The 22,578-nt window shown below is 40.3% G+C and overlaps 1 protein-coding gene across 1 annotated transcript in view; it reads right to left on the reverse strand.

The window, feature by feature from the left end:
* The window catches only part of snd1 (staphylococcal nuclease and tudor domain containing 1), a 219,096-nt gene that overhangs the window by 47,223 nt on the left and 149,295 nt on the right, over positions 1 to 22,578 (reverse strand). The window contains exon 17 of the mRNA XM_079817701.1: positions 21,039 to 21,227. Coding sequence (XP_079673827.1) covers positions 21,039 to 21,227 — 189 coding nt within the window. The remainder of the gene's footprint in view (positions 1 to 21,038; positions 21,228 to 22,578) is intronic.

Here is a 22,578-nt window from a genome sequence, read left to right on the forward strand (position 1 = left end):
GGAGAGGTGTAATACACCATAAGGATGTTTTAGCTAAGTCAATTAAGGTCTATGACCCATGATGTCCGTCTGCTCGATTCGTCTGTGCATATTGATGAAGCTATTAGTAGTATGGAATGACTAACAAGACAGACATGCCTTTACGTCCAATGCCTTTTTACACAACCATTGCAGATTGATATGCTGTCTATAAGCATTACCAAACTAATGATACAACCACTACAGAAATACAATACAATTTCGACAACCAGGATATAGATAAAAGCATGACTACAAAAGAACGATCTGAGTTTTGCATTCTTCAAGATATCACTAATGATTGTTTCTGGATTGTTTCATTTATGTGGCGGATAAAGTTAAAGTTGAAAAAGTAAAAAAAAAAAAATGAAATATCTTGTAAGGAAATTTAGGATACTCAGTGAGTTTTGCAGAAGATCCCTGAGCAGGGGTTAAATTAGGATTTCAGGTTTGAAGGAACCCTAAAATCTAGTGGTCATTTTGGTCACCCAATGGGTAGCGCATTACATTTATCTCCAATCCCCCTAAATATAATATCCATGTTGAAACACTAGTTTACAGAGTTTTACATATGCTCATGTGAACAGCTTTGGCTGCCGTAGAACACAAAAATAAAAAGCAACAGTACAGCAAAATTTATTCTAAAGTTAGAATTAGAATAAATAATGAAATTAAACATTACATAAAACAACATTTCCTTTAATCTCAGGTTCCAACTAAACGATGGCACTTGATTAATATGCACCTATTTCCAGTGTCCCTCCATTAAGTGTAGTGCCCCATTTAAATCAACACTGCACAGCTTTTACACACTGCCTTGAACTAATGTGTATTGTGAAAAGCGCTATACAAATACAAAAATGTACTTGACACTGCTTAAATATATCAATAAATGTAGCAAAACCGTGACGGAATGCAACCACGGTCTGTTCGCAACTAAAACGTGAAGCCGATTAGCATGCATGGCTATGTGCTCTCTCAAAGGGGGGAAAAAAAGAAAAGAAAATCAATATGAAAAGATCCATGAATGACAACAGCACTAAGCCTTGCTCGTTTGAACTCCTCCTGATTGACATCTGACAGCTATAACCTCTGACCCCAGCACACGCCTACATTGAAGCAGGACACGGGATCCAGACGCCAGAATTGTTTCACTACTGTGCATGCTAACAAGATTAGCAAGAGCGCAGATGGATCCAAGTGCTAATGGGGTGGTGCACCAGTGTACTGCAGGTTGGGAGGTATAAACACGTTTATACTGCAAATGTATCGATTTTCAATGATCATGTCACAATAGACATCCATTGCCCAATGAGAAATTTCAAATATACAGGTCAAGTTATGCTTTCTGAAATCCAATTAGCTTTTAAGCCCCTTTAACCTGAAGGAGTTTAGTCCTCCTTCCCTCCCTCCCTCCCTCCGCACAAGCAATTCACGCTTTCGACTCCATGTCTAAATGTAGCTGATGTGTTAACATGTCAGAATGCTTCCAAGTGCCCAAGCAATTCCACATATAAATCCCGAGGCATTAAGATGAGAACTACCAGCAACAGCTTGCACGTATTTTCCAGGTAAATGTATGCGAGAGAGAGAGAGAGAGAGAAAAAAAACCATTTCATGCTAATATGACTGGTAAAGCACCCTTGCACTAGACGCCAGTAAAAAAAAACAACACTGTCAGCCTTTGTTTCACTGATTCAAATGTAGCCAAACACACGGGTCTATCCGGTGACAGAGGGCAGACCGACCATCCATCACGCGTCCCAAAGTCCACATCAATCTACTCAGGGACGCTGACAAACACATCAACTAAGCGACCTGCACTGTCAGCATCCACTTAACCTGCAAACACTGAGCTAGCGCTATAAACTCACTTAGCATAATCACACACGCAGTCATACACTCATCTGAACACACACAGAACACTGTAAGCTGGATACATTTCCGACCCGACCAACTTAAGACGGGGTGACGTCGGGTGAACGCAGAGGGGAGGGGTGCGTGGAGCAGAGGTGGACGTGGAGTCTTGGATGTGGTTACTTAGCGGATAAATTTATGCATTAAAAGTGCCCAGGTGGCATGGCACTTTGGGAATCAACAGCTGCGAGATGTCAGCATGCGGGGAGCTTCTCTTCAGCCTCATATCACAGACAGCAGCTGTTCGGATGCAGTGGCGGCAGCGCAGCTTATACCGCGGCTTACATCGCTAATGTCACCACCCTCCTGTCAGCCGTTACAAACTCCCACCAGTCTGAAATTCCTGCACGGTAAAGGTAAGAAATCAGCAGAAACTCTGGCCCCAGTTGCATCAGCATTGGTGTCGAAATAGTACACGGTTTAGCACATTTCTGTGGGGGTTAACTATGGCAACGAAGCCTTTTTGCGCAAAAAACCCAGCCTGGTTTTGAGGGGTCTGGCATGCATGTTGCGACTCCCCACCCGCACAGATGTTGTCCCCAGGGAAACACGGCAGCATATGGGGCCTTACACAACAACACAGACTTTCTGCTCCAATGCTGACTTTACACACAGCTATTAGAGGAAGATCACAAAAAGATGACAATGTAGTTAAAGAAAAACAAAACTATGTATAGAAACACTGCTAACAAGGTTGAGTGTGTAGCCACTAGAATTATTTGATTAACTAAAAAGCCTAAAAGTCAACTTAAAGTTAAAAGGGTTTTACCGTGCTGCAGTCATCCATACCCCTTTAAAGTCACAATGTAACGGAAGTAGCGACACATCCAAGTATAAACAGATTAACAAAAAAGACAAAAATATAGAGCATGACTTGGTTCTATCCATCGGTTGTTTACTGGATGATGGACTGCTGATGACTGGTGTACGTCACCAGAGAGCATCTTTTCACCGGAAGAACTTCAAAGCACCAGCAAGTATGTTAAAGGGGTCATGAACGGCATTGCTTTGTTTTATAATGTTTCCTGGGGTGCACTTATTTTTACATAAATTCACATCGTTTAGAAATAGAAGGCATTTTTCCTACCCTGATTTCAGCCCTCTGATTTTAATGCTTTGTCTGCTGTGATACTTCAGTGTAAACGCCCACTGCTGTGATTGGCTAACATATTTGCATATTTAATGAGTATTACATGAGGAACTCTCTCGAAACCTAGTGAAAATGTTGATTATAGCATAAGTGTTGGGGAAAGTTACTTTGAAAAGTAATGCATTACAATATTGCGTTACTCCCTTAAAAAGTAACTAATTGAGTTACTTAGTTACTTTTTAAGAAAAGTAATGCGTTGCGTTACTTTTGCGTTACTTTTTCTCACCTGGGCTGGGCTTGTTTTTTTTTAATTTTTTTTTTATAACAATAAAGTTATATTTTTGTGCAAACGGTAAAGACCTCTTCATACCAAAATTGAAATAATAAGCCCCAGGCTGAGGTAAAAATGCAAATTCACGCATGAACAGTAGAGGGCGCAGCTCTGCTGTGCTGCCATTCTGGATAATGGGAGAATAGGACGCAGGAGAAAAGTTTTTTTTTTAAATCTAGTAATTTTCATCAAAGGTCAGCAGCAAGACATTGGTAAATTAAATATAAAGGTAGATTATACATAAAAATAGTTGTTTTATTTAATTATTGGAGGTTTGCATAGTACTCTGATTTTATTCATTTTGAGGAGTACAGAATCTTTATTGTGCAAGTGAGATAAATAAATGCTCACATTTAGTCTAGAACTACAATAACCATCATGTTTACACACAACGCCTCTGCACTTATTTTTCTCAACATGGGGACAGGAGAGCTGTCAGTCAAATTAATGTGAAAGTAACTTGCATTACTTTTTTGAAAAAGTAACTCCGATATTTTGTTGTAAATTTGAAAAGTAATTCGTTACTTTACTAGTTACTTGGAAAAAGTAATATTACGTAACTCAAGTTACGTAACTCAAGTAACTTGTAATGCGTTACCCCCAGCACTGTATAGCATCATATTTAGATCTATTACATTGTATTTAGATCTATGGCATTATATTTAGATCGGGCATGAAAAGTTGCAGTGATGAGCATTGTAGCCGATCACAGACATGTTGAGCGCATGAATGCAGCGATCTCGTCATTGCAACTCAATTTCTGCACACTAATGCTTTCACCATAACTAACAGTGCAAACACAATGCAAATAAGAGATTTGCAAAGTTGCAATGAAGATGTAGGCGTTGATTTTCTTCTGCAGAGGTGGCCTTTCACCTATCTTTTATAGGCCTATTCCACAACGAGTAGTTCCCTGGGCTTGGTTAAAATAAAAGCTGTTTTGGAACTAACAAATGAAGTTTTCAGTTCTGAAATGTACAAGATATTCTTCTAGTATGATTACCACTTATGTGTCAAAAGCTCGAGGAAAATTACATTTCTTAGTTCATGACCCCTTTGCCTAAACCCAATATTGCTGTTCCAGTACAAGGAAAATGTATTCAAAGAATCGAATGCACTGGAGGAGTTGATATTCCCATCTGAAGAAACCTCCTGATGTTTGTACAAAGCTGAGAAAAATAAAAGCCTTTCAAATCAGTATTCATTTGCAGTAAAGACTAGAAGCGGAGCTATTTAAAGCGGCTTATTTCCAGCTAGCCTGCCTACCTGCTGTCTGCCCACACTTCACTGCATGAAATAACCACATGCAACATATGTTTTAATCAGACTCAGTCATGACAGAGGGCTTCTGGGAAAGACACCGAATTCAAGTGAAGTCTTCACACAAATCCATTAATCAAATAAACTGGTTTAAACAACCCTGATCTAAAGAGGTTTAATATTTCTTTAGGTTTCTTTCTGCAAAGGAGGCAGCACACACACAAATGTGCTCAAATTAACAGAAAAATAATGAACTTTATTTAACCCAGCATGTCTTGATGCCCGGTTGTCATGGCTACAGTTTATCTCTCGAAAAGCAGCCTCTTCATTTTCTCAGATCGAATATTCCACCTCTCGCAGCTTTGCTCATCGACTCGCTTGCATCTGACAAACATGGGCGTTTAGCTGTCTTTACACAACGGAGATACTGAGAAGCTGGGTAGTAAAAAGAAGGTAAGATGACAAAGAAAGAAAAATTGGACTGACATCGACAGCCGTTCTATAGGGGGACACTTACTTCCCGAAGGAGGCCTGGTAGCCCACTAAAACCACATCCCACAAACACACACACACGACATGGCTGGCTGCAAGCCCACGGCACAGATGAGAGACAGAGAGAGAGGGGAAATACTGAGAAAAGGGAGTTGCATGCTGGGAGAGAGAAAGAGAAGCGCATGAGAGAAAGATGAAAAGAGGAAGTGAAGCCTGAGTACGTGTTTACATAACAGTGCAACTCCTTGAGGGTAGACAAAATGCCTGTCTGTTTGAGTAGAGCGAAATAAATCACTCTAGAACTCTGCATTCAAAAGGAAAAGTGCACTTTAAAGAAATAGTTCATCCAAAAATGAAAATCGCCATCATTTATTCACCAGCGTTTCATACCTAACGCGTACAACTTACTTTATTGAGTGGAACACACAAGGCGATATTTTGAAGAATTTGCTGGTTTCTCTTTTCCATGCAGTTACAATGCATGGGGACTGGAGCTTTGTCAGGACCGCTGCTCTTAGTTCCTGTCTTGCCGTAGTGTGCTCCCTCTACAGGTGCGCTGCAGTGCTACGGGGAGTAATCAGGTGGATTAGACACACCGATGCACAGGTGTGCCCTGTCTAGAAAAGCATGCTGGCTTGCCCTCTTGGGTGAGCGATTTTCTCCTTACATCGATCCCTGGCCAGGACCGAGGCGTAGACTGGCACTGCCGCGTGCTTTGGAAGGCTTCGTAGCCATACTTTTTGTGATTGACCGTCTAAAAATAAATGTTTTGTAAATGCCGCTCTCGCTACCTTCTCATTTATTGTTCCTCCCTACCTAGGGCGTAACACTTACAAACCATAAAAAGCACCATAAAAGTATTACAAGTCTTCTAAAGATTTACGATAGATTTGCATGAGAAATGTAGTGAAATGCAAGTCGTTTTTCAAAGGCTTCTCCTTTGCCAAACTGATTCAATAAAAAATTGACTACTAAAAGATTCAATCATGAATCTGACATTGCTACTGCATGAAAGTGCCAAAAAAAGCTACCACGGTGATGTCACACAAAGCCATCATTTGTAACTGCATGGCAAAGAGGGACAAGTTCAACCTTCAAATTATAATAATGGGTTTGAAACAATATGAGGGTGAATGAATCATGACAGCATTTTTCAATTATGGGTGAACTATCCCTTTAAGATGTGACCCTTCACTCTGACTGATTTACTGAAAACAGGAAGTTGTAAGGTGAATTCTGACACTAATTTAATTCCGATTCAATCCGATCAATTCTTGATTGAGTTTCTTGTGCGAGCGTGCAGTGCAGTCCTGGCCATGTGCTGCCGTGTTTAATAGAATTGCAGAAGCCGACAGGCTCTGAGCCACTTCCTCTCACTCTCTGGCCCAACACACACTGACAGCACATGAAAAAGAGCCCGCTTGCTTTTCTGTTGAAGAAATGGCTCTTTCTGTCAACGAGCCTGTGGCGTTCTGTAAAAGCAACCCAAAATGGCTCGGTGCGCAGTCCGACACGGTTAGATTTATGTCTGGATGTTAAACCCACGGGTCCACGGGGGTCAGGAGGGGTCGTCATGAGAGACTGATGGCCTGGGACAATGGAGGGGAGCTGTATGTGATTGATGCTGAGGGGCCTTAACGTAACGGCCCGCTACAACTCTTCAGGCGATCGGATGTCAGAGAACCAACAGAAACACACACGCATGAAAGAACCCGAGCGAACAAGTGTGCGAACAAACAATACAACCGCCACACTTGCCTGCATTCAATGACAGATGTAGCACCGAAGCCTTGAGGGAATTGCATCAAATACATACCATATGATCGGGAGAGAAAGCAAGAAAAAACTATTTTGTTAAAAGAATCTTCCAGATTTAAGTTAAGCTCTATGGACAGCATCTGTGACATGATGTTGATTGATTTTGATTCATCCATCCAAAAACATACAATAATTCAGGTACAAAGGAGGTCTATGGGACAGGATATTCCTGAGGGTTTAAAAGCAGGAATCTGATGTACATATTTTGTTAAATCACTAAAACTACTTACAATATATTTGCCATTTTTTTTCCCTAAATTATAAATGATTATCATCATTATATGTTTGACTCAAACTGTTACCACAAACCTTAAGGCCTTAAGTTATTTTCATGTGTATTATTTTCCCTAAATTAATAAAAACACTTTTTTTTAAATATGTTGTTAATATCTATTGTTTAGTGTATAATTTGGACCAATTATGAAGGAACTGTAAAATTGGTAAGCAACGCCACTTAAACTTGTGGCTGAACTTTCAAAACTATATATATTTTAACTTTATCCTGGAGCAAAGGCTTGCTTCAGAAATCCTGACTGTAAGTGCATTACCACAATCACAATTTCTGCTTATTTTTTACAACCAGAGGAACGAGTCGAAATTTTCCAAGGTAAATCGACGCGTGTCACAGATGCAGTTGACAGCACTTAACTTGTATTGAACCCAGAACATTTCTGTAAAAATTCACCCATTACAAACCCATTACCAAATGCATACCGAGATGGCAATTGAAGCCTGTAGAGAAGAAAAGGGCAAATCTTTTCGTCACAACGCAGTCCACTCACAAGGTGTTTGCAGCCATTTTGCACACAAAGCGCAGCGAGTAAATCAGCAATCTGAATAAATAGGAGATCAGCTTTCAGGGAACAAACAGAAGGAACAAGAGCGTAAAAACAGGAGGGAGAGTGAGTGGATGCATTCAGGAAGGGAATTGGCAGCGGATCTAAGAATAGCCTCTCCCTGCACTGAGGACTTTTTTTTTTCCCAGATCAGGTAATAAAGAAAATTGATGAGCCGTTAGCCGAGTCCCCAAGCCCCAGAACTGCCGGCTTAAACCTGTCTACTGTGCTCTCTCAGGGGTATGTGTGCGCATGGCAGACAGAGAAAGAGCCACAATGACCTGAGAAAAAGAGAAACGCAAGTGGAAAGCGCGAGAGAAAACCGTTTGCCGAAAGCCGCTGAAAGCCTGGGTTCTCTGAGGTGGTCTTATCTTGCTGTGTAATGATGGGTTTTAGGCCCAGGAGGCTTCAGACGCATTTCTGGACGACGACATTGCGAGAAACTCAATACACTTGAACCAAATAAAACAAAAATCCTCTGAAAATTCATCTCGGTACAGAAGAAATCTGTTGAAGAGCCTAAATCGATTCAGTAAAGTAATCACATGAAGACTTCTCAGTAAAAAAAAAACTGTTTTAACACCGCTGGAGTCTGGTAATGGACCGGCCGTGAGAAGTGCTGTTATGACACGACTATTCTTAAACAAAAAGGATGGTAGCAATCTCTGTCAGCAAGAAACACATATTTAGTATCTATTAACCAGGAACGAAGGGACGTCCCACCGCCAAAAAGCATCAAAAACACAGTCAGGAGCGTCTGCTCTCTGCAAATGTTAGTGGGCGCGCGCGAGGGAAGGTCCACTCTTTTTAATTACTGTCAGGCGATTAGGAAGGACACCTGAAGCGACAGCCGAGTTGAGGGTACTAAATGTTTTGGCGGTGGAGAGTTTGTACTCCCAAAAAGGAGCAAATGTCAGCAGGCTAGAGGGAAATGCCATGTGTGCCTGTGTGTGTTTAAATCCACTTGGAAGGAGCAGAAATGCAGTCTCATTCATTGCACAGACGAACGCACAGACAGACAGACAGACACACACACACACAGAGCGTGTGGATCTCGGAGCAAGTGACTTTTAGATCTAAACACTGCTGAATTTAAAGGACAAGTAGACAGTTTATGTATTCGTTTCCTGTCATATCCCCAGGCAGCAGAGAAAGAGGGACTCGATTTATTACAATATTAGAATATACTGTAGCAGTTCAGAGTCACTAGAAGTGCAAAAAAATTGCCTTTTATTTTTACATAATATATTTCGAACCTTCTGGGGGAAAAAAATCCAAACTCAGCAGTGATTAATTTAAGATAAAATGAAGAGCATGTTTTTCTTTCTATTTACAATAGCCACCCATCTACATTAAGTGGATCCATCCATCCATCCATCCCATCTACTTACTCACCCATCCATCCCATCTACTCACACACCCATCCCATCCCCTCACTCAACCATCCACTCAACCCTCCAGCCATCAACACCTCCACCCATCCACTCACACCTCCACCCATCAAAACATCCCATCTACTCCCTCACTCACACATCCATTCCATCCACTCACCCCTTAATATCATGAGCAAATCAGACTGTCACATGATTTCCGTGTTTTGGATCCACAGATTTGTCAACTGCAAGCAGACCTCTTCACTTCAAAGACTTGACATTGGAGGAATTTTCAAGTACAGGAAAACTACTGCCATCAACTCAGGCAGAAAAATGGCTGTTCTTGGTCTGTTGTCTCCCTGGAGGGACAAAGTCTCTGTGCAACTACAGGGCAACTGTCCTTCAACCTTAGAAATTTGGATTAGAAAAAAAAAAAAGAGAGCAAGAGCCGTATATATGTAGCAGTTGCAAACGCAATCATTTGTGTTCTCTACTTTGCCTGCGAATCCAAGCATGTGTTCATCTGCAGTAATGCAATTCACAATGTCATATCTAATTGCAGTCTGAGCAGACAAACACGCATGCACACACCGTGCTTCCCCATGAGAATGGGACTACTAGTGGAAGTGTTATGGCTTGCTTTCTGCACGGGTGAACCACAAGCCTGCCTAAAAGAATGTCCGTCAAGAGCCTAGAGGGATATCCCATAAACGAGAGGAGGGAGGCTATGGAATGGCCAAGGACACAGTCAGGGTGACATCTCGTGTTTGCACAAGCCTGTATATATATGTGCGCCTATGTGCATGAGAAGTGCAGCGTGAGCTAGATGTCTTCCTGCATGTATGCAGATGCCTGACAATCCTGGATGGATTTTCGTGTCTCTGCAGATTGAGTATTTACATGGCCGATCTGTCACTACTTCCTGTCTGCCCATTGACATTAAGTGTTCGAAGGTCCTCATGCTTGCATGCCGGAGTCTGTATCAGTACAAAAGGAAGTATACAAGTAAATGTGTGTGGGTAAATGTAAGTTTTGCATACAAAATGGGGACCAAATAAAGATAAAAGCTAAATAAAAAGAATGTGCATTAATACAAATATAAAGGTTTTATTAGGGTTACAGGATATAAAAATGTAATTAGCTCACTATTAAAACAATAATGGAATCGAAAGTTACCATCACATTATAAAAATAAAGGTCTGCTGAAGCAAGTTACGAATAAATGTGACAATGCAGCCAAAGTTTTGTGAAAAATGTGTGTGTGGGGGGTTACAAAGAGCCCTGGCTTGCCTTCGGGGCTGTTAAGAATTGCTTATGTGGTGGTGTGTATGTGAAGTGTGCGCGTGTTAGGAGTAGATGACCTAAGACCATTTTCTATGCAGAAATGCGCACCTTACATAATCCATGAGATGTATGGAATAGCCCTTCTCAGCTTTTCCCCTTTGTGTAACGAGAGATGATCTTTTCCTTGCCCTCTACTAGTGCACCGAATGTCAACACACACACACCAACACATATCAAAACCAGTATTGGTGAACATACATCAAAACTGGCAAATTTCCCAGGAGGCACTGCTTTTCTATAGGACATTTCCCTAGTGGCACTTAAGCTGGGTGCACGATGAACAGGGTCTAAGACATATTTTGGGAATTACATATTTTCATTGTTAGCGTGACAGGATGGCCGCTAGCCGAAAAATTGCAATTATGATTAGCCAAGTTCTGGAATTAGTTAATGTGCTACTAATCAACATTAGTTAACTCATTAGTTATGAACAAGCAGTGAACTTTTTTTACAGCATTTATTACTGTACTATTCAGGCTAAACTGAAAATATTGACGAAGGGGTTGATTTGACTTTGTCACACACACACACACCACACACAAAATCATAATCAGTCTGGAAACCAATATTTAAGCAAAAACAAAGACATATGGCCTGGCAAGGAGAGTGTTATTGCTAATATATGAAGCCATTGCTAAGTGTCACCAGAACATTAATTAGCTTCCTTACTAAAAGTGCGAGGAGAATTAATTACTTTTTTGTAGGGTTTGTTGACACAGAGAGACCCAATTTGCTTTCCTGCCAGCAAAGAACACTTGGGTGCGTAAATACTCAATTAAACTTTTGTTTTGCAATGGAAACCGTTGCAGAGATCTTTATTAGCACATAGGCAGGAACACAGTCCACAGATCTGCCAAACTTTTAAGCACAACACAACTTCTGTGCGTGGGTTTAAATATGAGAAAATACTCCATGCTTAACATCCATGTTAAGCACGGGGGAGGTTCGGAAAGAGAGAGAGAGTACTGATAGGGGTTTGTGGATGGATTACGCTCATCTGAAACGTAGGGGTGACCTGAACTCTTTGCGCTGCTCATAATCACTGCTTCTGCCAGGGGAGGCTCTCTCATTTCTATGTAGCAAGGAAGACTGCAATTGCTCATGAATTCAAGATGAGGAATAGGAACCACAGAGACGCCATGAGAGCGCAAAGAGCTTTTTCTTGTTTGTTCAAGATTCATGCTGCAAGGCGTTTTGTTCTGATTTGGCATGGAGAGCACTTGAGTAAACTTTGCCATGGAGGAAACCTCGAAAAAAAGTAGCAAGACTTAATGTGATGAATTCTTAAGATGTACATTAAATTATGGTATGATAACGCTCATGCCAGGGAATTAACTGTGGGATTAACAAATGAGATGCAATACTTTTGAAAAACTGACACTAAACATACTGCTAACAACATACTTCTGCGTTTAGACAAAAGAAAAACAAAAAGAGTGAACCCTTGACTTTACAATAACATTAAATATAATAAATTACGATTAAAAACAATGTTAATAACAAATTTGTGATGCCTGTTATTGCAGTGGTTTCATTATTTTCATTATTTATTTTCTATGGCAGCAATTCTCTGTTTATCGGGGTATCGAAATACTATTGGGTAAATTGGCAACGTGCGGCATCGCGCAGACCAAAACAAAAACAGACATTGTCACGGAATGCACATTATAAGAATAACTGTCTGTAGCAATGTTTTTCAGAAAAACGAATATGTAAACTCAGCATGTTTCCTAAATATCTGCAAATATATGGTGTTTTTCAGACCTGCAAACTCACAAGTGGTGAAAAAGGTGACATGTTTCCGAATTAAATTCTTGTAGGGGGGTCTGGGGCATCGCCCCCCAGTAAAAATGTGTGGTTTTATCATGTAAACGAAGCATTCTGGTGCACTCTGACAAGAAAGTAAAGGGAAAAGACAACATTTGCTTTCAAATAAAAAAACATTTACACTATAGCGCTGGGCATTGAAACAAATTTCACAATTTGATTTGATATTGATTAACACGGGGCCTATCAGGTACAGTACATGGCAAATTGTATGTACTGTACAATGTGTGTGTGTGTGTGTGTGTGTGGGGGGGGGGGTGTAAATATATTTACTCTGAAGCAAAATTCTCAGTATTATATCAGCTTTTACATACTTAAATCTGCATATTAGTGAAATTTACTCCTTATTTACTTTATAAAGGATATTTTTTAACCTTTATTAAATGTACGCATCATCTTTCATGTCAAATTCTTACATTTGATCAATAAATTCAGTTATAATAATAAGACACTATAGGGCTGTTATCAATCAAATTAAATAATTTACACTGAAAAATTACAACTACAACAAATAATGTTATGAGATTGAGGTTAAACAATTATTAAACAATATAGATATGTTTATAAATCAAGAATAAAGCATTTATAGCTGTATTTATAAACTGCTTAATGTCTATTAATGCTTTATAAATGATTCATTAACTTTTACTAATGGTTAACTAATGATTCATAGCATGCAGTTATTATAAAGTGTTAACAAGTTATAAAACATTGTTATAAGAAGAAAAAAAAAAGCCAGTATTGTTAATCATAAACTATATTGATCAAATCTATACTTGAAATCTATACTTGGGCACTAAAAACATTTCAAAAAATTAAGATGACCCGACTAGTCGAACATCCTGACAAATCTCTAGTCTGAAGCTTGAGCTGGAGTGATGATCTTGTTTAAACAAATTAATATTCCGCTGCTTTAGGTGTAAAACAAAACAAAACAAAAAAGCTTTTTTGCATCATTACATAACTAAATGTCCAGACTGAAACTCGCATTAATACTTCAGATGAACATTCTCAAATTTGATTGGTCCAGGAGTCTGTGTACGCATGCTGATGCGTTTACAGCCAATGTTTTACATCAGAGACATCAGTCCTGCCATGTTTGTTGTCTCTCTTTAGCCGGCCAAGTCCCTGTTGTGGCGGAGCAGGCCTTAGCGCAAGCCTCCGGGGAGAGTTGCTGTGTCTAATTGGATAACTCTTACTGTGATTCACCACAGTGCTATGGTTGTTCCTGTCTGACACAGCCTGCCCTCCATTTGTTAAATTAGAAGGCAACTATGACAGTGGTGAGAGGAGTGAGGAACAGAATGGAAATACATATATAATCACACCCTTTTAGTGCCATTTCTACACTGCACTTAATGCAGTTTAGAGCAACTCAAAAGCACAGGCATGACAGAAGAGAGCGAGAAAGACAAGGAGATATGCCACTGTATATAACTTGTCTTAAAGTCAAGACACCATTTACTTGATTAATACATGTTCCTAGCCTTACTGTAAATGATTTATCAGTGCATGTTATAAGGAATAAATCCTAAGAATGTATACACAAATTAAAACCCACACAAATAAAATATACATATAATATGAAACTCGCTGTATTTTCCAATATTCATTTTTATCCATTACTCAATACAGCCCCCAAGTTCTCACTTGATTTCGTCCACCGCATATAAGCTTAATTAAGCCTGAACCTCGTCTGTGTATTTTTTAAACTCCATTGTTGATTCAAATAGCAAACAACTGTTACTGCACATACCTCAACACACTTTTAAAAATGGTGGTTGAAATAAAATGCTGCGTGAAGTCAACCAATCAGCATGTTCAGCAACCCCCAAAAGTTCCTGAACTTAAAAAGTACTACCTCGTGAGCAGGGCCTTTCTGAGGGGGACATTTTTACCCAGAGCTTCATTAAGACCCTGCGGTCAAAACACACCAAATACCACCCCAAAATCTCTAGTTCCTGTGGTGGAAACGTGGCTTATGAGCCTAAAACTAATTTAAGGCAAGTGGGGGAAAATCACCTCTAAAAAGTACTTTTAGATGAATAGCTGAAGAAAATCTGAGTTTGAGAAAAACTCAATCAGACTCAAAACTGCAAACCGAACACCTGAAAACTCCAGAATAGCATTTACTCTTTCAAGATAACTCAGATAACCTCCTCTGTGGCATGTATGTAATTATCTTGTCGTGTTTTATAATATTGCCATGGTTACAGCCACTGCTTCACTGATTCTGGAGCTGGAAAAAAAGAACATATATAAAAAAAAAAAAGTGTTGAAACTTTATTTAGACCACTTCGTTAACAGAAAGTGTGATATATCTGTGTTCAGGCAAGTCAGTTTTCAGAAGGAAATCACTTCCATCAGAGGAAATTAAAAGAGGGCCTTTAATTAAAATGCATTGTTCAACATGAACAAAATGTAACTCTTAAAGAATGATAGCGAGCTCTGGGCTTTCATCTCCATGTTAAATATTAATGTAGTAACGCGAGTCTGAAAACTCGGGTTCCATTAGACTGACCTGAGACTCCCACTGCCTTCATTCATCCTTGGCTCACTCCAGATTAGCCAGGAGGTAAAAAGTGCTAACTCACAGAAGCTCGCACTAAAGCACAAATAGTTTCTCGCTAGCTCTGAGAAGAAAAAAAATAAATACTGGGCACCTTTGGGTTTCATTTGTATATTTTGATTGTCTGTAGCACTCTGTCTTGCAACGGAAATTGCACAGTGGTTCCACCTCTCACTAACAAACTGGTACTCAAAGACATTCCCTGAAACTGGGTGTAGCTGTCCACTGAAGAATCCCTTGAACAAGATTCCTTCACAACAGCAGGGATTCATCCAAATGAAATACTAAAAATACTAGAAATTCAGAAACCATTGCAGACATTAAAAGGGGTACACATTTGGAAGGTTAGCATGACCCAGTTAAAGGGATAGTTCACCCAAAAATGAAAATGATCCCATAATTTATCTACCCTCAAGCCATCCTAGATGACTTTCTCCTTTCTGATGAACACAATCCCAGTAATATTAAATAATACCCTGGCTCTACCCTCAAAAAAAGCACATCCATCCATCATAAAAATGAGAGAGAGAGCTGGGTTCCAGCGGAAGGGTGACCTCTGACCCGACGTATGACGTAGGTGTAGCGTAAGGTGAGAATTGACAAATGCGGAAGCGCAGAGGATAGAGCAATACAAAATGCCGGTCACGAATTAGAAGTCTAAAGCAACAACGTTGGAGGATTTCAATTTCGGCTCTCTTGTAAACACGCTTGCGGCCATTGCTGAAAGCCAGTGATTACAGTTTATAGAGTTTTAAAAATTGATTTTTTTTTATTTAAAAAAACCTATTGCTTCGCTTCAGAAGGCGTTTATTAACCCACTGGAGTCATATGCATACATTTTATGATGGATGGATGCTTTTGGTCTATTCAATGCTATTACAAAGCTGGCAAGAGCCAGGATATTATTTAATATAATAAAAGTAATTGCGTTTGACTGTAAGAAGGTCATATACACTTAGGATGGCTTGAGGGTGAGTACATTATGGGATAAATTTCATTTTTGGGTGAACTATTTCATCCGCAAAAAACATTTTTCGCCTGTGACAGTCATTTAGAAGTTGGTGTTTTTCTGACTGAATCAATTTGTGAGAAATCTATGAAGTGCAAATATGTCATTATATTACAGTTATTATGTTTTGGAGGTCTCTCAATAATATAAAAAGGACTTTGTTCCCATCTTTTCTCCAAGTATTATAGACCTCCTCTGTCCAGACACACATGGACGACACGTGGAGGTGAGCTGCATTCACCCACCGTACAAATTTATCGAGCTTAAATGTCACAAGCAGACGGCTGCCCTTCTCAACCCCTGCGGAACCCTGTCACGAGTGCTGTAAAGCACACAAGTGCCTGGGGAGGCTATTAGAGCTGAAATCAACCCCCCAGTGACGGAATTATGCCCTGATAATAACGGAAAAGGCAGGAACAAGCCGACAAATGAGTGACCGTGGGAGCAGCGGACAAGCTCAGTGATGTTTTGAACAATGATGAGGATGATGATCTAAGGGAGGATCGTAATCAGTGGTGGGTTTGTCCCAGTTTTCCAAAATCATGGGGCGGCCCGCCAGAGCCTGGCTGAAGTAGACCAAACTCAGATTTGAGATGACAGCATGCCTTGCTTCTCAAAAGAAAGCTGACTTCTCTTCAGATTTGCTGTCCCATAATTAGCGTGTTGTAATTACAAGGCGGCTCTTTTAATAGCCTGTGTTGTGAGATGCGAGAATGCGGGTAGGCTCAGTGAACACTGGGTCATAAACCGCTCTCTAATCAGCAGCCATAACTCTGTTGCCCGGCAACCATAAGTGTTCAAAAAAACTCCATGCAGCAACTGTTTACATTTCAGAGCAGTGTTGGCACTGACTACACATGATGTTATGAGGAACTTCTAAATGGATTCCCTCAATCTACAGGGAAGCGGTGTTAAAAATAAAAATGTGCAATGAAAGCGCAGAGGGGAATCACGGTTCTCGTTTCTGCACGCGAGTAAACACAAATACAACGTAAGACTCTTTGGTTTTCGTGAAGATTTACCAAGACGTCTCTGCTCATCAACAATGAAACACTAGTGCGAGGAGATCCAAACCTAGTCTTGCGTGGCAAGACTTTTGATTAAAAAATCCACACTGCAGCGTATTCTGGCCTCAAATGGCCGACTTACACAGTGTCCTAACTAGACGTGATGCCGCAACACACAATAAAAGTTATCTTTTCAATCAGAGTTTGTATGTTCAATCAATGTATGTCAAGGATAATCTCAGGTAATGTTTAATTGCTTTATTTAATGTCAAAAGCATTAAATGTGACATTGAATATTATTTAGTGCTCCCAGCTTTGTAGTCGTACTAAAAGCAGCAATGGATGAATTCACTTCAGATCTTGAAACAAATGGAAACGAGAACATTCAAACTGTGAGCAAAAAAGTGTATTCTATGACAAAAAGGCTTTAATAGTGTTTAATTGGTGTAATATGCGTAAATTTGATTATGTCCTTATCCATTTCCTAGTGAATGCCGTCGAGATTATCTCTGGTGCTGTGCACTTGCCACAAGAGCCCGCCCAAACGCTGTTCTGATTGGCTGTGGTTTATGATCGATTTTGTCGCATCTTGTAGTCGTGTTGCGTCAGGTGTAGACAGACAAAATTGCTTGTCATTGGAATCTTTTTGCACTGCATCTGGTTAAATCACTGTGCTAGATGTAATATTATAACTATTGGATCTTTTCAATGATTTAGTGCCAAACTTCAACAACATCTCAAAGCACTTTCGTGCATACAAAACACAGTATTGTAGTGCATTTAATGAACTTCTTGACTTAAAATGTTCTATAAAAATGCATGCGTGTAGTATGAACGCAATCTATTTAGCTTATTAGCACTGTCAGTATGTTCTATAAAAATGCATGTGTGTAGTATGAACGCAATCTACATAGCATATTAGCACTGCCGATATACTATGTAATTTTAAATTTGCCTATGTTGAAACGAACGAATGAAAATTCTTGAAGTTCTTAAAGTTAAACCCAAAGCACAGCAGGCAAAATCCTGCAATGCTCTTCTTTATTAAAATCACCTGGACTCCTTGGTTCTTTATCTCAGCTTTACAGCCACTGGACCACTATTCTACACTACTGGAGCTCCTCTTTAATTTTATTTTTTTTTCATGGATGAATGAGATGAGAGAGAGGGAAAAAAAACTTTTTAAAGAAACCTCACCCAGTGAATTTCATTACAGTCAATTTTTGAACTGGACACCGACGACAGCAAAGATCTAACACTTCATCCATCAACAAAAGAGCAATACAAGGAAATTAACCTCCTATGCTCTGGGACCATTTTGAGGGGATTTCCGCCTGGATTTGACCTACCCAAATTGAAAAGCTTCCCATACCCACATAAAGTGGTCTAAATACACAACTTTGGTGTTATATTACGGGAAACCCTTTGAAGTTACATAAACCACTGCTAAAAGTGATAAACATGCAAGTATATGTTGTCTGAGCTGTAATAACCACTCCAAAAAATTGCATTAAAAAGGTAATATTCCTCCATTCAAATCCATTTGAATACATCTTGCATACATGCAGACAAAATTCTTTTTTCCAGTATTTGCTGCAATCTAGTGGAAACAGCCAAAACTGACTGCAGGGTACTAGAGCACACAGGGCCTGGGTTACACACTTTCAAAAATGAATTTATAACCAAAAAAAAAATCAAAAGGGCATCTTTTTGGGGGGTGGGGGGAGGGTTTTACAGCTCAGACAACATATACTTAAATGGTTTATCACTTTTAGCAGTGTTTTATGTAACTCCAAAGGGTTTCCTGTAAAATTACACCAAAATTGTGTATTTAGACCACTGCATGTGGGTATGGGAAGCTTTTCAATTTGGGAAGGCAAAATCCAGGTGGAAATGCTACCGGAGTAATTTAGTGTAAATAAGTAACTTTGTGTAAAACAAATGCCAAAGTGATGCATATCTCCAGAAAGTATTTTTAGCTTTCAAATGGTACCACACGAGGTCACAGCTCCTCCACAGACATTAAAAATTTAAAGTATATACTTGATGTCATTCTGGACCCTGTACAGGGTCTGCAGAGTTTAAGAGGTTAAACACGTCACAAAGACAAAAAAAAAACACCAGGCTGTGGAGAACGAAGGTCATCAAAATAAAATAAACGCTGCGCTCCGCTTTCATTTTTGGCTTCCACTGGTCCTGAAGGGTTAATTATCTCCATTATTCAGTGGGGCCTGGGAAATTCAAAAAAATGGATTGGGACAGAACCTACAACTAGCATCTACAATCTTTGAAAACAATGCAGCTGTCCAGTTCATGGGTGGCAACTGTTTTCTCTCAAATACATTCACATCAGGTTGGCCTTGTACTGGCGGCCCCCTCCAGACAGCCACAGGGCCAGGGAGCAGGAGTCTGGGGCACAACAAACCAAACTTGTCGTCTTTGATTCACTGCCAGTGAGTCAGTGAGTCAATCCGACCCACTGGGAAAGCGACAGCACAGGAAATAAGGGTCAAACTGTGCTTTCCTCAAGGTGTCAGTGCAAAACATGCCATGCTTTGTTTACAGCGAGGTGACACTGTGGTAGAGAGGTGTACAAGTAAGTGTGCATATGCGAGTGCCTGTGTGTATATCCAAGGGAGTGTAAACAAGCAAGATTGACTTAAGCCAGGCATATGTTCAATCTGAATGGAAGATCTATGGATGCACATTTCATATTGGTCGCCATTTTCATGGGGGCTGAAAGCCGATAACACTGCCTTTGAAAGAAAGATATGGCTATATGTTTTGGGACTTTGTGCGATATTTTGTAGAGGTGAGAGATTGAGATGAGTAAGATTTAAAAAAAAAAAAAAGACAGATTTGTCAAGACAGACAGAAACACGCTCTTTGTCGCCTTGGGCTGTATATCATACTGCTATCAGCACGGAGCCGCTCTCTCACAAAATGAAGGATAGAGGACAGAAGAAACAGCTGGTGGGAGTTTTGTTTGTCCACCAGGGCTGTTGCTTTCCGCGGACTGTTTCAGCCATAATGAAAATAAAGAGAGAGATTGAGATCAGGGATGAAGAGGGTTTCATCAATCAAAGCTTAGTGGCGAGAAGAGAACAAAACTGATAGTGCCAAAGACATAGCCCTGTGGCACCCCCTGAGCTACATACTCCTTCCTGTGCCTTTTGTCCAGCTCCCACTGATTTTGGAGGTCTGGTGTACATTTGTTCTGCCTGAATTAATGCAACATGACAACAGATTTGTGTATTCTCTTTGTTCACATATACACTGGATGACAGGCTCTGGCCTCAGCTCTAGGAGCTCAAGGCATGCTGGGCAGAAAAGAGAGGATATTTATTACCAGAGTGGAGCTGAAAGATATCTGGAATAATAAGTAATGAATCTATTTGCTTGTCAGATGCAGGCAGGATACATATGAATTTCTGATTGTGACTGAGTGAAGACTGAAACTCAACTCCAGAACCTAGTGGGCAAGCCTGCTTTCTACTGTCTACATAGACCGATACCCCTCTACGGCAGCATCCTAAATGAAATGGAAACTCATAAAGTACTGATTTGAAACATTCAATGAAGGCTGTAACAGTGCTTGACACAAATAGATTCTAAAAATGTATTTCCACAGGATCTGATGTTAGTGTGTTGCTAATCTGATACTCTAAGCAGAGAAAACAAAAACATAAGGCACACATAAATCTTGGATAAAATACTCAATATACTCATTATAAATATCTTTCGGTCTTTGAAAATAAATATATTTATAATCAATGTCTGTCTTGTCCACCACTGAGTTTTTTGCAATGCATTCAGGGGTTGCCCTCAATGACAAAATCTTGATTTCAACCTTTCTGATGTTAAAGTAGATAGCTGAACGTGAAAGCCTTTTGTTTATGAATAAAATAGCTGAAGGGAGTGTTGCCAAAATGGCTGTAGTGTGAACTGATTTGCCTTAAAAGGGTTCTGTTGCTGCCTTATATTTTGGCCAAAAGAAGATATCTTAGACAACAAAAAGCTGCTGCCTACTGTGTTTGTCCAGGTTTTGTGCCAGAGGAGCGCCAATGATGCTTTAAAACGCTGCCTATGTGGTTTTGGAACAGAGCCCGAGTCTGCATGAGAGATGCTGGAATTCCACCAAACTCACCTTCTCTTTCCTCTGTCTGGCGGTTTCCTCCACAGATACCAGACTTTTGTAGTAGGAGCTTCTCTCTGCAGTGAAGTGGACCTTAGAAAGGGCGTTCTCAACCAGAGCCACGGAGAGATTCACACCCTCTATATGAAGCCAGCCAATGAAGTTCCCTGCTTTATCCATGCTCTCCACCTCCACTTCCACCTAGGAGAAAGAGACAGACAAGGCAAAAGAGTGAGTTAATGTACTGGATCTGGGATTAGCTGAGATTCCATTACTGTGGCGGCAGAGAAAAAGACTTTGTCTTAAATAGACAGATCACTGGAGGAGACTGAGCTATCTATTGATCGTCCAGACGACTCGTTCTTCAGCAACTCAGGGGGCCTTCAGCATACCCCTACTCATCTCAAACTCAGGCATACACTTCCTGTCACTGACATCACTGCTGGGCACGTCTTTCTCGCACAATTAAACGTGAGGTCGAGATTCAGCCTGGCGCTAACTTTAGCCTGACATTCTCAATTAAAGCAGTGACACCAGGGAACACGCACCACTAATATATTACATTTGTCTCCGAGCACTGAGGCTGTTTATTGGCTAGTGATCAAAGACAGCAGGCAAGGACAAAAACAGTGCATTTCAAAGAAATACAGGACAAAATGAGAGAAGAGACGCAAACGAGAGAAGGAAAGAAGGGGAAAAAATAACCATTTTAAATATTAACAAGAGAAAATGTGCAAGGATGAATTCTCTAACAGCTTCTTAACACCTAAAACAGCCAGAAAATTACACTCTGTATGACACATCAAGATTTTGGTGAAGGGTGTTGTCAATGTGTTACTATGCCCTTGTTATTTGGTATTTTGGGTGGGTTCTAAGCATTGCTAGGTGGTTGCTAACGTGTTCTGAGAGTTTTCAATGTGTTACCATGCTGTTGACATGGCATTTTGGGTGGTTTCTAAGTGTCGCTAGGTGGTTGATATGTCTGATATTCTGATTCCTAGATTTTTCCAGTTTTAACGTCCAATCAGCAAACCTCATGAAAAAACTTAGGGACGACTTATGCACCAAACTTCAATACTAACATTTACAGGCTGCCTTAGAAAGCACCAAATAAACTGTCTCAACTGTTGCGATCCATCAAAAAAGCAACATCTACATTGTATAAGTGTGTGTTGCTGAAAAAGGTTTGTGAGAAACAGGCAGGTGTTGTGAAAAGACACTCCAAGAGTCAAACGATTAAGAGTGCGGTTGTTCAGCCAGGAAGCCCCTTGGGAAATCTGCTGGGAATTACTTTGGAGGCAGAGGCTGCATACGCAGGGAGAGTAAAAGCTTTTTAATGAGGGCATAATCGGCACTTTGATTAAACACAAGAATGACAACCAACCTCACATTATGGGGACAAACAACTAGCCTCCCACTCCGGCCCTGGTTGGTGGCAAACTAATGCTCTACATGCAAAAGGTAATGGCTCCAGCCGGGTTCACGCTCAGAATGTTCCGGTAATCTGGGTTGGCCTTAGCCAGAGGGCTAAATGTATTAGGTCTAGCACAGC

Source organism: Gobio gobio, assembly GCF_949357685.1.
Source record: "Gobio gobio genome assembly, chromosome: 5".
NCBI lineage: Eukaryota > Metazoa > Chordata > Actinopteri > Cypriniformes > Gobionidae > Gobio > Gobio gobio.